At 53.9% G+C, this 16,172-nt stretch overlaps 3 protein-coding genes across 6 annotated transcripts in view; all 3 read left to right on the forward strand.

The window, feature by feature from the left end:
• The window catches only part of ZNF740 (zinc finger protein 740), a 46,734-nt gene extending 46,655 nt beyond the window's left edge, over window positions 1-79 (forward strand). Inside the window, exon 9 of the transcript XR_010932419.1 lies at window positions 7-79. The gene's annotated coding sequence lies outside the window, so the exon portion shown is untranslated. The remainder of the gene's footprint in view (window positions 1-6) is intronic.
• A 27-nt stretch (window positions 80-106) lies between these two features.
• LOC137201970 (sperm mitochondrial-associated cysteine-rich protein) lies at window positions 107-11,399 on the forward strand. 2 transcript variants are annotated; one of them, XM_067696716.1, is made up of 4 exons: window positions 107-606; window positions 7,344-7,487; window positions 7,674-8,494; window positions 10,221-11,399. In XM_067696716.1, exon 3 carries the CDS (start codon window positions 7,695-7,697, stop codon window positions 8,205-8,207), a length of 513 nt encoding a protein of 170 aa, XP_067552817.1. In that variant the 5' UTR covers window positions 107-606; window positions 7,344-7,487; window positions 7,674-7,694; the 3' UTR covers window positions 8,208-8,494; window positions 10,221-11,399. The 2 variants fall into 2 exon arrangements, with proteins under 2 accessions (XP_067552817.1, XP_067552818.1); XM_067696717.1 differs by lacking the exon at window positions 7,344-7,487.
• A 2,293-nt stretch (window positions 11,400-13,692) lies between these two features.
• Window positions 13,693-16,105, forward strand: MFSD5 (major facilitator superfamily domain containing 5). 3 transcript variants are annotated; one of them, XM_067696702.1, is made up of 2 exons: window positions 13,693-13,818; window positions 14,498-16,105. In XM_067696702.1, the coding sequence occupies exon 2, from the start codon at window positions 14,516-14,518 to the stop codon at window positions 15,866-15,868; it is 1,353 nt and encodes a 450-aa protein (XP_067552803.1). In that variant the 5' UTR covers window positions 13,693-13,818; window positions 14,498-14,515; the 3' UTR covers window positions 15,869-16,105. The 3 variants fall into 3 exon arrangements, with proteins under 3 accessions (XP_067552803.1, XP_067552802.1, XP_067552804.1); XM_067696701.1 differs by having other exon boundaries at window positions 13,764-13,900; XM_067696703.1 differs by lacking the exon at window positions 13,693-13,818 and adding an exon at window positions 13,940-14,126.
• Window positions 16,106-16,172: the final 67 nt, after the last annotated feature.

Consider the following 16,172-nt stretch of genomic DNA (forward strand, 5'->3'; position numbering starts at 1 on the left):
TCCCAGCCTGGCTCCCTCCTCCCCCTCCCGCCCTCGCTCCTCCCTCCCCTGCCGCCTGCCCCTGCCCGGCTCCCTCCTTGGTGCCCTGGGGCTGGGGGGCGGAGGGGCGGCGGGGTGGGTGGGAGGGGGGCTGGGCGGGGCGGGCCAGGACGCCTGGGTCTCTGTCCCGCCCATTTGCTGGGCTTCCTTGGCTCCGTCCCCGGGAGGCCGGGCAAGGCTGGCAGAAGAGGTCAGTGTCCTGGGCCCATGATGCTACCCTTTCTCTCTGGCACTTTTCCCCTTCCTGCCATTTGGGGGGACTGGTTGAGTCCTCTGGCCGGGCTGTGGTTCACGGAGGCCAGTTTCCGTACCTCTGCAGGGTAGGCAGTGGGGGGCTGTATCCACGTCCCCCCAAGGGGTGGAGTGACCGCGCAGGGATATGCCAGAGCGGATGCCACTGTCTTTACCCTTCGCTTAGCCTTCACCTGCAGGTCAAAGTAGGCTCCACTTCCGCTTGTCTACCCCAGCCTGTCCTTTGGTCCCAAGAGCAAACTGGTTGAACTAGTGGAGATTGTGCGAATGCTAAGTCCCGGGCTTCAAGACCTCTTCCCTGTCACCCTGCCTTGAGTAAGCTTGGGCTAGGGCTTCTGGGTCCCTGGCTGCCTACATTTAGGCTGGGGTGGAGGGCAAGGGGAACTGTAGCTGGGAGTGGAAGGAGCCTGGGGCTGGGTGTGAGGGGGAAAGCCCAAGTCGGGGGGTGTGTCTGCCTTACCTAGAGCCTGCCTGCCTGCCTGCCTGCTGGATGCACCACAGATGTTGTTGACTCCAGCCGCGCGTGCGTGTGCGTGTGCGTGTGTGTGTGTGTGTGTACAGGCACGCGCAACCAGTGTCAGTGTCAGGGTCTGATGGGGACATTTCTCTGACTTCAATGTGACCACCACAGGCTCTCAGTCCTAGAGTAGGAACCCCGGGGCGTCAGCGTCCATTCTACTGAGGGCAGAGCAAGAGAAGAGTCCAAGCTCTATACATGGAGCTCCAACATTCCTACAGGAGCTAGGGTGGGAGAGAGAAAGTGGAGAAGGGCAGCAGTAGCAGTGGGGGCTGGACTCGGCTGGAGAGATGCGCCCAAGGGACCTTCCCCAGCAACAGTTCTGGGGTGGCCAGCACTGGGGACACTGAGTCTTGGTCACGTCACGTTTCCCATACCGGAATCACTTTGCTCTGTCCTCACTGCCACCCTAGGGACCAGGTAGCCTCCCTCCGGGGAAAGGGAAAGGCCACTTCTGGTAGCCAGAGTCAGGCGAAGGGGAGAGGAAAGAGGGGCCTGCTGTGGCTCTCTCAGGAGAACAGGAGCCGTTGATGGGGTGCAGACAAGGCCCTCCCTTTCACACTAGGGGTGGGAAGAGCCGGGAACAGGTACTCCAGGGTCCCGTCCCCAGGTGGCCTGGCTGCTGTTGACTTTGCTTGGTTACCCTGGGAGCAGCTCTCAGCAGTGTGAGAGGGGCGGGTGTCGGAGAGTTGGACCGAGGCGTCCAGGCTGGGGTGGGATGGCACTCAGCCTTTGTGGCAGGGATCCCCGTCAGGAGCCTGCGAAGTTAACCCCTCCTGCCCTGGTGGTGGTGGTAGCTGGCGGAAGGAGGGCGGGCCCAGCTGCGGTTCGTGAGTGTGGCCCTAATTCCCCTTCCCTCTCCCAGCACATCTGCACTTGGTTTACAGTGAATGAGTCTCCTGTCCTCATGAACCGGGTGAGAGCACCACTCCCTCCCTGGCCCCTGGCCGGGCATCCTGACACAGAACCAGACACCACCCACCCCTGGAACGCTCTCCCTGCTGGGTAGCCCTTTCTCAACTCTTCCCCTTCTCCTTCTTAGAGGGGCTCAGGGTCTGGTCCCCCAGAGCTAGAGCTCTGAGACTATGCAGCCGGGGTAGCAAACGGGGCCAGGGAAGCTAACGGGGGACAAAACTCTTGGGTAGCCTGGAAAGAGAGAGCGGGTCTGGAATTCCATCTGTCTCTGCCTTCCTCTTTGTCTTGGTTTGTCTGTCTGTCTGCCTCTGTCTTTGTCTCTGGTGGGTGTTTGTCCATCTGTCTTGGTAACTGTGGCTCCGCCCTTCTGGCAGCCTGTACGGTCCCCAGCCAACGACAGCAGCCAGGGGGCGATGCCCAGGAAGACCCGCCCTGTGCCGGCCCCTCCCCTCGGGATTGCCTCGCCTCCGCCCCCGCCTCTCCCCAGGACCCAATGACTGGGGTCTGTGGGCTGCAGCGGTTTGGAAGTCAAACCAAACAGGCAGACTGGGGAGCAGAGAAGAGGGGCATTGTGAGGGGTTCAGATTCTTCTCTCCATCTTGCATTGCCGCCTGTGCTCTGTCCAGGGATTCTCGGAGGAAGCTGGAGAAGGGGGTCTCCCACTCCGGAAACTGGTAGAGAGAGCTCCCCTCATTTCTCTTTCTCTTGGGTCATCCCCAGTTCTAGGCTTTGCTCTGTTTGTGGTTGCTTCACTTGGTCACCCTGGCAACTTGGAGAAAATGATATCTTGGGGGCCCTAGGACCAGGCTTCCTTTGCTCCCTTCATCACGAAGACCAAAAGGAGAGATTGTGAGGAGAGGAAAAGGATCCACGCATCTGTCCCAGCTGCCCTGATTTACCGTATTGCCCGCCCCTAGTTTTCACCCTTGCCGGCTCCCCATCAGCATCAGGACACTGAACAGGCAACTTCCCCATGCCCAGGCTGGTCCTGGGAGGATGTCCTAGGCCACGCTCAGAGGTGGCTGGCAGATGTCTTTGGGAGGTGGGGGGAGCTATGTTACAACCCCCAAGGACATCATTACGGCACAGAAGTACCATCAGGGCTTGGAGACCAGAGGCACCCAGGGAGAGAGTGAGGAAAACACGTACAACATGTGCCTTCTTTCCCTTCCTCCCCTCCTCTCCCACCTCCTCCCCCAGGCCTGCTCCGTGCCGAGGCTGGTGCCAGCCTTGCCCTGGGTGCTTGCTCAGTTCCACCCCTTGTATCAGGCCTATGTTGCTGCTTGCCAGTTTGTTGGTTCTCCTGGTGAATGAGTTTGTGTGTGGAAGATACTTACCAGCCTCAGAGCTGCCCAGATCCCCACATAGAATAAGGCCTTGATTTTGAAACACAGCATTTTAGGACTGGCCTAAACAACTCTAGGAATTTCTTCCCTGAACATGCACCATTCATTAATTCAACAAATCTTCATTAAGCATCCGCTATATGCCAAGCACTGTGCTAGGCCCTGGGTATGGTCTCTGCCCTTGCGGGCTCATAGTCTGGTAGAGGAGTCAGACATGAAACAAATCACCCACAAAAGTGCAAGTGACAACCAGCGTGGAGAGGTATAAGGTGCTGTGAGAATGGATAGTAGAAGAGTCTTTTCCCCCAGCCAAGGAGATTAGAAAAGAGTTTTGCGGGGGGGTGGGGGGGCAGTAGAGAGAAGGGAGGGCAGCAGAAGAGTATGTGCAAAGGCCCTGGAATCAGGGTCCTGGCTCCCAGCCACCCTGCTCCCCCAGAAAGAAGAAGGTCCCTCCTCACCTGGATTTTGATATGCTACAAGGGAGGGATGGTAATCACCTCCTAATGGCCAAAGCAGGACCCTGGGACACCTGGTGATCCTGCCCTGGAATGATTCCACCCATTCCTTCATCTCTTCCTCCAGAAAGGGAAACAGAGGCACAGATAGGGAGGAGGAATCCACAGGCATAGGCCCGAGATCACATAGAGAAAACAAGGCCGCACATTGTTGGCAAATCCCTCAGGTTGAGGGATTCCTGAGTTTGCCTGGCTGGAGCCTCACCAGATAGAAAACCCTTCTACTCTGATCTGTTTGACCGTGCACCCTCCCCCTCTGGGATCCAGCCCTGACCTGTTCCACTCCCTGGAATGAGGAGCATGTCTGCTTCCACAGTTGCCCGGAGTTTGTGAGCTGACTGCTCCAGGTGGCGGCCAGGCCCGGTGTGGGTGGGTGCAGCAGTCCGTTTTGTACAGAACCTCCATCCCGGGTTATGGGGTTATCTCTCCTCTGTCCACTGGGGGGCTTCCAGCCCCTCCTGCCCAGACACCGAGGTTCCAAGCTTCTTCCTTTCTGAAGAAAAGGGATGGAGGGTCCTTTGCAGGAGGGAGCAGGCTTCTTGTGGCCATGCCTCCTCCGGAGCTGGCAAAGGGTCATGGGACCAATGGGGTTAAGTTCCAGCCCTGCTCTGACCCATTTTCCTCCCTGTGCCTACATGCCCTGGGGCCAGGGTGTTGGGTGGGGCAGGCCTGGCACCCCTGCACCCACACCTGGGACTTCTCCTGGATGGAAACTCCCAGAACCCTGGTGTCCTACCTCCTCTGCCAGCTCCCACCAACAGCCTGGGTTCTGTTCACTTACAGTGGGATCTCCCTGTCTGCCAACTCTCCTCCAGACTACATCTCCGCCTTAGCCCTGAGGGGCCCTGAGGATGTGGGCCCACTTTCTGGGACCATATTTGATGTCTGGCTGCCCTTTCTAGTGAACCCCTTCGAAGAAAAGATGTGGGGCTGGGGGGAGGGTGTTGGGAAGCTATCCTTCGTTGACCATCTCTATGTGCCAGGCGTTGTGCTAGGGCATGTACGTTACTCATTTAATCCACAAAGCAGTCCAGAGAAGTAGCAGTTATTATCAACCCCATCACAGGGGAGGGAGCTGAGAACCAGAGAGGTTAAGCAGCTTGCCCAATAGCATCACACAGCTAGCACATAGCAGAGCTAAGATGGGAACCTAGGTCTTGGTGGTCCTGAGGTCTCTCCACCATGACAGGCTTCCTCCTCTTCTGCAGCTGCCCACCTCTCCATGAGATGAGAGACTTGGAAAAAATCAGTTCAGTTCAATCCAATTCAGAAAACAGTTATTGAGCATCTGCTGTATGCCAGGCCCAGACAGGTGCCAGACCAGTGACAGGGAAGGTTGCTGACTCGAGGTCTAGTGGGAAAGATAGGTGTATGAACTCGGCAGTATCTAACTTCAGCATAATGATTTGAATGAGGCGGCATGGAGTGGAGAAAGAAACAGTACTTCTATTTCCTCTTTCTGAAAGAGTAAAGAAATATATTATGAACAGTGTACAGAATAAATTGGAATAAAGCGAATACCTACTCAGCTGGCATCCAGGTCAAGAAATAGAGTACTTCCTGCTCCAGAAGTTCCCATGTGACTCTCCCACCATCCCCTCCCTCCCTTAAAAAGTAACCACCATCCTGACTTTTGTGATAATTATTTCCTTCTTTTTCTTTATAGGATTAGCACCTATGTATGCATCCCTAATCAATATTACTTAATTTTGCCTGTTTTTGAGGTTTATATAAACGGAATGACACTGTATTACCCTTTTGTGTCGTACTTATTTTGCTCAACTTCTTGTTTGTGAGAGAGATCCAAACTGTTGCACATAACTGTCTTTTTTATTGTTACAGAGCATTCAGTTGCTTGAATATACCACAGTTAATTGTTTTATTCTACTGTTGGTGAAAGTTTGAGTTGTTTCCAGTCTGGGCTATCATAATGCCACTAAGAACATTCTTGTGTGTGTTTCCCAGTACATACATGCAAGAGTTTTTCTAGGCCGTAAAACTAAGAGTCAAAATGTATGTACAGGAAATCTCAATTTTTACCAGATAATGCCAAACTGTTTTCCAAAATGGTTGTATCAGTTACACAGGAAGCAGAACGTTCTAACCAGGGGCAGGTGTAGGATCAAGAAGACCCATACACCCTTCTTACCTAAAACTCTCAGTGGTCTTCTCTTTTCCTTGGAATAAGATCCAAGTCACTGCCGTGGCTCCCAGGGCCTCTACCTGGCTCTCTGCCTGTGCCATCTGACTCTCCCCTTTGCTCTTTGTACTTGCTGTCCCCCGTCTCTGGAATGTTCTTCCACTAGCTATCTCCATGGCTCTCTCCCTCACTTTCTTCAGGTCCTTGCTAAAATGTCACTTCTCACTGGCGCTTTCCCCGACCACTGAATCTTCTATTGCAACCTCCAGCCCTCCTTATACCCTTCTCAGCTTTAGTTTTCTTCGTAGTCCAGCCACCTGGGTTCCATTCAGCCTCAAGCAGCTCTCCCCTGGTCGGCCAGCACTTTTTTTTTTCTTTTTTTGCCACGTGGCATGCAGGTTGGAAACTCAGAGTCTTAACCACTGGACCACCAGGGAAGTTCCTGCCAGTGCTTTTATCTCCTCCCAAACCCTTAAGGGCCATCACAGCTGACTGTTTGGGGGCTGTCTAGCTGCCCCTCCTGAAGGGTCCACCTCTCTGAGTCATCACATCACCCTGGTTTTTTGTTGTTGTTGTTTTGTTTTTGCAGTACACGGGCCTCTCACTGTTGTGGCCTCTCCCGTTGCGGAGCACAGGCTCCGGACGCGCAGGCTCAGTGGCCATGGCTCACGGGCCCAGCCGCTCCGCGGCACGTGGGATCTTCCCGGACCGGGGTGCGAACCTGTGTCCCCTGCATCAGCAGGCGGACTCTCAACCACTGCGCCACCAGGGAAGCCCCCACCCTGTTGTTTTTCATAGCCGTTCCCTTGCTCTGAAGTAAGCTAATGTATTTGTTTGTTTACCTTTGTTTGTTTACCTGTTTGGTTTTTGTCTCCACCCTGCCCCACCCCTCACTTTAAAGTAAGCTGTCTTGCTCTGTCCCATGGCCAGTGCCTGCTGCATGACAGGCCCTCAAATAATAATTGTCCAGGCTGGTTGTCAGGCTCCCAGAGACAGCCAGCCCCTCCCCCAACCCTCACACCTGGGATTTGCCCTGTCTGGAAACTCCCAGAACCTAGGCTTCCTCCCTCCCCTGCCAGCTCCCACCAACATCCCTGGCTCAGTCTCAGAGTCTCAGAGCATCTGCTGGTGCTGTTGCTGCTTCCCAACGTCTCCTCTAGGGACCATATGGGAGCCTGAAGCAGCCGTTCTGGCCTTCAGGGCTGGAGAGTGATGGGCAGGTGTCAGGTGCCTGGAGCTCAAGAAATACTTTTTTTTTTTTTTTTAATTTATTTATTTATTTTTGGCTGCATTGGGTCTTCGTTGCGGTGCGCGGGCTTCTCATTGCGGTGGCTTCTCTTGTTGCAGAGCATGGGCTCTATGCGCGCGGGCTTCAGTAGTTGTGGTATGCGGGCTCTAGAGTACAGGCTCAGTAGTTGTGGCGCACAGGCTCAGTAGTTGTGGCTCGCGGGCTCTAGAGCGCAGGCTCAGTAGTTGTGGCACATGGGCTTGGTTGCTCCGCGGCATGTGGGATCCTCCCGGACCAGGGCTCGAACCCGTGTCCCCTGCATTGGCAGGCGGATTCTTAACCACTGTGCCACCAGGGAAGTTCCCAAGAAATACTTTCTGATTGAATAAAGGGGAAGACTTCAGAGATGATGGGACCTCGCCAGGTGGAGAAAAGAGAAAGGGCACTGGGAGCAGAAGGAAGAGTGGAAACAAAGGACTGGAGGCATGAAAGTGCACATGCTATTTGGAGGACGTGCTCTGGTCTGGTGCCCTTGGTGGGTTCTCAGTGGAGGGGAGGGGAGCAGGCAGGCCAGGAAGCGGAGGGCTAGCTGGGGAAGTCTGAGCTGCTGCAGGCTCAGAGAGGCTCAGCAGTGGCTTAAGTTTAATCCTGCCCACACCCCTGCTCCCCACTGTCCCCCCTCTGACCCCACCCCTGCCCTCCCCTTCACCCAACCCCCCAGCCTGGCCGCTCCTGCAGCTGAATGGACTTCTCTCTGGGCCTACGTTTGGGGCCTCGGAACAAGAAGGCCAGCCACCAACATCCCCCTCCACCCTCCGGGCACGGCCCACCAGCTGCCTCCCCTTGTCTGTCCTGCCCCCCCCCTCCCTGTGCCTGCCCCTGCCCTGGCTGTCCCCCTGCCACCTGCTCCTGCACTACCTATCCCTATTACGCAGCTCCCTGCCCCTCCTGTCCCGGCCTCCCTGGCCCACCCTGTACCTGCCCCTGCCCTCCCTGCCCTGCCTGTCCGCCCTTGACTTGTCCCCTCAGTTCCTGCAGCCCCTGCTCTGCTCCGCATTTGACCTGCTGCCACCCCTCTCCCTGCCCCATGTACCCTTGCTCCAGGGGTCAAGCCGCCTGTTCCAGCTCCTGCTTGGGCTGCAGTGACAGCTGTGGCCGTGGCCGGGGGGCTGCCCGGGGACCTCCAGGCTCCGCCGGCCGCTGCAGCTGCTGCTTCAGGGGACACCGCACCTCTCGACACTGTCTGATAGTCTAGCTGGGCTGTTGCCCCTTGAGAGATTGCCAGTCTTCCAGGACACTTCTGCAGCTGCTTCCTCAGGGAGGAGGCAGAAGCTCTGGAGGACGGAGAAGGATCAGCTGGACCCCTCACCCAGGCAGGGAGAGGAGGCTGGCTGCTGAGATCCGCCGGCCTCCTCCTTAGTCCCGGGACGTCTGCTTTGAAGCTAGTTTCTGGGCGTGCTCTCACTGGTTCCAGAACCTCCTCTTCCGCAACTTCTGGAATGGAAAGTGTTCTTCTCAGAGCCTCTCCCACGGCCCCTGAAGGTGAGCAAGTTGGCCATTTTCCCCTCTGGTCACCCTCCCCTGGAGACCCGTCCTGGCTCATCTTCTCTGCAGTTTGCGTGGATGAGATGGATTCTTCCTCTAGAGGCGACAGGGGATCCTTTGTCCAGGGACCACTTTTCTTGCCCTGTGGACCTCCACCCATATCCCTAAATGACCCAAGAATCTCTGAATCCCTTACCTCTCATCATGAGCCTGGTAAGGAAGGTCAATGGCTCTTGGACCAGAAGAAGAGGCTGAGCAGAGAATTCTTGGTTCCTCCCTCCCCTTGGATATCATGACATCCTTCATGGTCCTTTGCTTCTAGGAACCTGGCGCTCTCTACCTGGATGTCTTATCTCTCAAATCTCTGAGTGCTCGCCCAGCCACATGACCTCAGTCTTCCAGCAATAATCCCACCTGTTACATCCATGCTCATCTGGCAGGGGGATGATGGAAGCTGGGAACCCTTGACTCAGGTTCCCAGTGATCCCGTCCACACATAGCTAGTCATAAGTCCCCTGTCCCTGCGGGTGGGGCTGGGGCTGGGGGTTTGGAGAAGCCACCAAGAGGAAGCTGGAAGTGATAGACCTTGGCATCTGCGTGGGACTGGATCTTAAGCTGAAAGCCCCTAAGCACCCCTCCACATTCCCCAAGTTCTCTGACGCTGGTCTGTTTCAATCTTCTCTTTCTCAACCTCCTTCTCTGGAACCCTTTGTTCTTTCCTTTCTATCTCTGTTTATCCTTCTGCTTATCTTTCCTTCTAGCTTTCTACACCACTCTCTCCATTTCTGTTTCCTTGTTTCTATCACCTGGACTTTCTGCCTTCACCTAACTTGTATCTCTACATCTGTTTCCCCCACTCGTCCCTCCCTTTCCCCATCCAATTTAAAATCTTGTTTTTTTAAAATCTTCCTTTTTTTTTTTTTAAATAAATTTTTTTTTTGGCTGCGTTGGGTCTTCGTTGTGGGCTTTCTCTAGTTGTGGAGAGCGGGGGCTACTCTTCGTTGCAGTGCGTGGGCTCTAGGCACAGGGGCTTCAGCAGTTGTGGCTCGGGCTCTAGAGCTCAGGCTCAATAGTTGAGCTCAGGCTTTAGAGCGCAGGCTCAGTAGTTTCAGCACATGGGTTTAGTTGCTACACCGCATGTGGGATCTCCCTGGACTAGGGATCAAACCCACGTCCCCTGCATTGGGACCACTGCGGTACCAGGGAAGTTCCTCTTCCTTGGTCTTTTGATTCACCTCCTGCCTCTCTCCTTTGTCCTATTCTGCTTCTGGGTGCAGGTCATTCTCGATCTCTTCCATTTCTATTTCCCTTTCTGTCTTTGTTCCTGTCTTCTGGGTCCAGCTGTTTTTCAATTCCTACCTCTTTCTGCCTGCCCAAAATCTGGTTTTCTCTCTCTCTCTCTCTGGGTCCTGCAGCTGCCTGCACACCAGGCCTATGTCATGCCCATCTCATTGCTGCCCAAGGGCCAGGACACCAAGTCCTCCATTGTCCAGCTGTCCCCCAAACACCCCATGCCCTGGAATGAATGAGGGCTGGACAGAGCTACCAGAATAGACCCTTCTTCCCCTGCCCACTGTCCAGGCCATCCATCCCTACTCAGCTCTAAGCCCAAAACTTTTAAAAAATGAAGTTTTTCTCCCAACTTCATATTCTGAAAATTGGCAACCAGAAAGAAAAAGAATTATGCATTTATGCTGCCTGTCCTGTGTAACTTATATTTCAGGGTGGCCAAATAGCTCTAAGTGGTGGAGAAAACTTCTTACTTACAGAAGAACTCCAGCTAATGTAGAAGGAATATGGAATTAGAAAAATCACCATTTTGCAACCCCTTAATGAAATAATTGATCAAAGCAAGAATCGTCAATGGATGAAACCAAGGATGGTGGTTGATGGAGAACTTTACAATGGAGGAATAAGGCTGTCACTACCTGACCCCACTGATGAATCTTAGCATCGCTAAAAATGGCACAACCACATGCCGTGTACCTCCTGATGTGATGCAATCTGAAGCACTCAGCACCACCTGTGAAGGACTCTTGCCAAACAAAGAAACAAACAAAAAAACTGAACATGATTCTAATCAAACCTCTAGAGCTAACCTCCATTTAATGAGAAACATGGGGGGTGGAGGAACATATTAAATGACAAAACAAGGAAGTGAGAAAACATATCCAGAACGTGGGACATTCTAAAGGAGATCTGACTGGATTTCTTCAACTAGTCAATGGCTGGTGGTGGTGGTGGGGAGACCTTGTTTGGTTCCTGATTGGGACCACCCAATTGTAAAGAGACATTTTTAGACTGCTGGAAACATTTAATTATGAACTGAGTACTTACAATGCCAAGGAATCTGTGTTGATTTTGTTAAATGTGAAAATGGCTTTGAGGTTATGTAGGAAAAGGTCCGTATTTCAGATGCACACTGAGTATGGAGTGAAGTGATGTATTTAATTTTAAGTATTTTGGCAAACGAAAAAAGAAAGAAAGGAGGAGAAGAAACAAAGGTACAAAAATCAATATTGTTGAATTAAGTATATAGGGTTTCATAGAACTATGCTCTCTACCTTTATGTATGTTTGAATATTTTCATAACAGAGGTTTTAAATGATGCTCCTCTGGTAAGCATGGTTCCTAGTAATTCCCAGACCATCCTCCCCACCTGCCCTGAAAGCCAGACTTCCCCTGTGACTCCCCACACAGAGACCCCAGCCCTCCTTGCCCTCTACTAGAAGTGTGTCCTAGAGATGGAATTGCACTCCCAGGCTGTCCTTTATCCCCTTCAGTCCCCTGCTGCTCAGCTGGCACATTTCCCAGCTGTGCTTCACAGCTTCGAGGGGCCAGGGGAACCTTAAAGAGTTAACATATTTTGAATAGGTCCTACAATAAAAGTAATCCAAAATAATGTAATCTTCCTTAAAGTCTCTCTTTGTCAGGTGCTTCTGAGCAAAATGCAATTCAATAATGGAGAGCACTGGCCTCCATCCTGGAAAACAGAAGACAAAGCACGTAAGGCCATCCTGTCCCACTCCCTGCCTTCATTCAGGATGACCTCCTCCCTCAAAGAAAAGACCACCAGGAACTGAGAGACTGGGTGTCAGGAGTTCAAGGGGTTTCAGTCCAGGATCAGAATAGAAGGCCATTTCGATCCCTTATGCCCTCACTCACTGAATGACCTTGGGAAATGATGACTTTTGAGTCTTCGTGTTTCTAGACAAATGCATGGGAACCAATACCTTTTCTACTCTCTAGAAGTTTGCCAGTTAGGGATAAAGGCAACTTGGAACTTGTAGGATATAAATCTCAGCTGTTTACTTTATCATAAGAAAGTATTTCTCAAGTTATAATTCCAGATCCTCCCACCCTCTACCCTCCAAACTTTAGTATAAAGAAAAACCAACAGGGCCTGCCCTGGTGGCGCAGTGGTTGAGAATCTGCCTGCCAATGCAGGGGACACGGGTTCGAGCCCTGGTCTGGGAGGATCCCACGTGCCGTGGAGCAACTAGGCCCATGAGCCACAACTGCTGAGCCTGCGCGTCTGGAACTTGTGCTGTGCAACAAGAGAGGCCGCGACAGTGAGAGGCCTGCGCACCGCGATGAAGGGTGGCCCCCGCTTGCTGCAACTACAGAAAGGCCACGCACAGAAACGAAGACCCAACACAGCCAAAAATAAATAAATAAATAAAATTTTTTAAAAAAGAAAACCAACATTTGCTAATCACCTGTGCAGGTGGGTGAACCCATTTAATCTTCTTAGAAATCATGAGTGTGGAACTGGAAAGATCTGGGTCCCAGTTCTGACTCTACCTCTTACCATGTGACTCTAGTCATGTTACTTAACCTTTCCAATTCTGAAGGATAATCATAGTAACTACCTAAAGGGTTGTTGTGACAGTTAAACAATTCATCTACAGCAGTTGGCCCAGGACTTAAGACAGAACTTAGGTACATAATAACTGTTTGATAAGTGTTACCAGCCAATAAAAACCAGCATTTTTTAGAGTAGTTTACACGTATTAACTTATTCCTTCATTTATTCATCAAATATTTATTGAATGTTTTTATGTACCATTAACCATTTTAAGTACTGGGAATACAAGTGAACAAAACAGATGAAAATCTGTAGGGAGAAGAAATAGTAAATAAGCAAAATATATAGTGTGCCAGATGGTGTTAAGTGCTATGGAGAAAATGCAGCAAAGGAGACTAGAGAGTTGGTAAGGAAGCAGGTAGATTACTGTGGCAGAGGTGGTGGTGTTTTTTCAAACAGGTTGGCCAAGCAAGGCCTCTCTGATAAGGTGACACTTGAAGACAGAACTGCAGGGGCTGAGGGAGGGAACCATGTGGATATCTGGGAGAAGAACCAGAACTTTACAGGGCACAGTGTGCAAAGGCCCTGGTGGTAGACAGTATAGATGGAGGAGGCGTAGGAAGGAGAATGGTAGGAGATAAGGTCAGAGATGTAGCAGTGGAACAGGGGACAGAGGGTTTTGTAGGCCATTATAGTGATTTTGGATTTTATGCTTTGTGAGATGGGAAGCCATTGGAGGGTTTTGAGGAGATAATACTAGGCTGGAAAGAGTTTAAATAATCTTTCCAAAGTAACACAGCTGGTAAGTGGCAGAGGGTGGGCATCCGGCTCCAAGGCTGAAATTCTTAACCCTTAACTGCCACTGAACTTCAGCCTTTTTTCTTTGGGCGCTGCCCTCCTATGACTGCCGACCAAGAAACTGGGACACTGAGAAGTCATATGGCTTGCTCGAGGCCACAGGGCTGGGATTTGAGCCTTGGCCGTCTGCAAACCAAAGTCCAAGTCCTTTACACCACACTGCCTCCCTCAGGTGTCTGGGCCATACTGACTTCTGGCCTGGAGGTCACTACTCTGGGAGAGGAGGGAAGCGAGGAGCCTGTCTCGGCTTGGGGCGGCGATGTTCCTCAAGAAGCTCGAGCGCCAGCTCTGCGGTACTGCTGGCATTTTCCCAGACACAGCTGCGCTCCCTAACCCAGGGCACGGACGAAGAGACAGAAACTGTCTTTACTTCCACGGGGCCCCGTAGGTATCCAGGAGTCGAAGGAGCGGGTGTCACGGGAGGGCAGCGGACAGGGCCAAACCCGGAGCAGCGACCACCACCGCCTCCCGTTGAGCCCCAGCAGGCGTCCGGAGCTCAGCGCCCCGGTTGGGGCAAGAGGGCGGAGTAGGGGCGGGGTTTGAGCGCCGCGCCCCCGTCACGTGACGGGACCCATCATGGCTGCGGCCGGAGGGCTCCCAGGCTCCCGGAAGCAGGCTGTGAGGGGCGGGCGCGCTGGGGGAACCCGAGCCGGAGGTAGAGCGGGCAGAGCGGGCAGGGCGGCCGGGCGGCCTGGAGCCGGGCGTGTCCGGAGCGTCCCCGCAGACCGGGGCAGCAGGTGAAATGGTGTCTGGGCGAGGCGCGAGCGGATGTGGCGGCGCTGGGCAGGGACTAGGGGGCGCATTGTGTGTGTGTGGGGGGTGCCCTGACCTGGAGGAGGGAGAATCTGAGATGCACGCGCGTGACCCAGAAGCAACTCGAGAGGCCCGCGCGGGCGGTGGGGATGCCCGGGACAGATGACGAGACATTGAGGGCAAAAACGGGCTCCCCAAAGAGGATGGGAGGTAACAGAAGGAAGTATTGTATGCATAAGCTACTGTGGGAGAGGGCAGCAGCCCCTTAACTGCAGGGCTGGGATTAGTGAAGGAACTCCCTCTCTGCTATACCAGGCAAGGATGGGGCGAATGCTCAATCTTCTCCCCTCTCCCATCCCTTCCCTGCCGCACAGTGTCCTTGGAGACCGCTCTGGTGGGCCACTCCTGCCACCCACCCAGCTGGTCCTTCTGGTCTGAGCTCCGGGGGAGTGGAGTTGAGGGGTGGGGAAGTGCAGGTGGCAGTGGGGGTTGGGTGGAGCTGCCTTCTGCTTAGACACGCAGCTCCTTGACGGCGCTATCCGGGCAATGGATGTGACTCTGAAGCCCCGTTCTCTCCCTAGGTCTTCCGGGGGCCGGCCATGCTGGTGACTGCCTACCTTGCCTTTGTGGTCCTCCTGGCCTCCTGCCTGGGGTTGGAGCTGTCAAGATGCCGGGCTAAGCCCTCTGGAAGAGCCTGCAGCAATCCCTCCTTCCTTCGGTTTCAACTGGACTTCTATCAGGTCTACTTCCTGGCCCTGGCGGCTGACTGGCTCCAGGCCCCCTACCTCTATAAACTCTATCAACATTACCACTTCCTGGAGGGACAAATCGCCATCCTCTATGTCTGCGGCCTTGCCTCCACAGTCCTCTTTGGACTGGTGGCCTCCTCCCTTGTGGATTGGCTGGGTCGCAAGAAGTCTTGTGTCCTCTTCTCCCTCACTTACTCTCTCTGCTGCCTAACCAAACTCTCTCAGGACTACTTTGTGCTGCTGGTGGGCCGAGCACTTGGTGGGCTGTCCACAGCCCTGCTCTTCTCGGCCTTTGAGGCCTGGTACATCCACGAGCATGTGGAACGTCATGACTTCCCCGCAGAGTGGATCCCGGCTACCTTTGCCCGAGCTGCCTTCTGGAATCACGTGCTGGCTGTAGTGGCAGGTGTGGCAGCTGAGGCCGTGGCCTGCTGGATGGGCCTGGGGCCTGTGGCACCCTTTGTGGCTGCCATCCCTCTCTTGGCTCTGGCTGGGGCCTTGGCCCTCCGTAACTGGGGAGAGAACTATGGTCGGCAGCGTGCCTTCCCCAGGACCTGTGCTGGGGGTCTGCGCTGTCTCCTGTCGGACCGTCGTGTGCTGCTGCTAGGCACCATTCAGGCCCTGTTTGAGAGTGTCATCTTCATCTTTGTCTTCCTCTGGACGCCTGTGGTGGACCCACATGGGGCCCCGCTGGGCATCATCTTCTCCAGCTTCATGGCAGCCAGCCTGCTCGGCTCTTCTCTGTACCGCATCGCTACCTCCAAGAGGTACCACCTTCAGCCCATGCACCTAGTCTGCCTCGCTGTCCTCATCGTCGTCTTCTCCCTCTTCATGTTGACCTTCTCTACCAGCCCAGGCCAGGAAAGTCCAGTGGAGTCCTTTATAGCCTTCCTCCTTATCGAGTTAGCCTGTGGGCTGTACTTTCCCAGCATGGGCTTCCTGCGGAGAAAAGTGATCCCTGAGACAGAGCAAGCTGGTGTCCTCAACTGGTTCCGGGTGCCCCTGCACTTACTGGCCTGCTTGGGGCTTCTGGTCCTCCATGACAGCGATCGCAAAACGGGCACTCGGAACATGTTCAGCATCTGCTCCGCCGTTATGGTGATGGCTTTGCTGGCGGTGGTGGGGCTCTTCACTGTGGTCAGGCATGATGCTGAGCTGCGGGTGCCCTCACCCACCGGGGAGCCCTATGCCCCTGAGCTCTAATCCTGTTCCAGGACGAGGGAGCTGGGATGGACCCTTGAATCTCACCTCTCCAGGGCTGTACAGATCTCTCTGTGACTTTGCGACTGTCTGGCCCCTCATCCTGTCCCGGGGCCCCTCCTGCCAGTGCTTTGGGTTGGGAAGCACATGGGGGTGATGGCCCAGAAAGAAGATGCCAAAAGTTGCCTCTGTGTCACTCTCTTCCCCCTTTCTACTTAAAAATAAACACTTTTAATTGATCATCGATTTGATTTACTCATCCTCACCTGTACCCACCTCAGTAGTTCTGATGAGACGGCAGCTGGAG

This window comes from Pseudorca crassidens, chromosome 11 (assembly GCF_039906515.1).
Source record: "Pseudorca crassidens isolate mPseCra1 chromosome 11, mPseCra1.hap1, whole genome shotgun sequence".
Classification (NCBI taxonomy): Eukaryota; Metazoa; Chordata; class Mammalia; order Artiodactyla; family Delphinidae; genus Pseudorca; species Pseudorca crassidens.

Coding starts and splice junctions, on each gene's coding strand:
- LOC137201970 (XM_067696716.1), top strand. CDS start 7,695: ATGGACTTCTCTCTGGGCCTACGTTTGGGGCCTCGGAACAAGAAGGCC.
- MFSD5 (XM_067696702.1), top strand. CDS start 14,516: ATGCTGGTGACTGCCTACCTTGCCTTTGTGGTCCTCCTGGCCTCCTGC.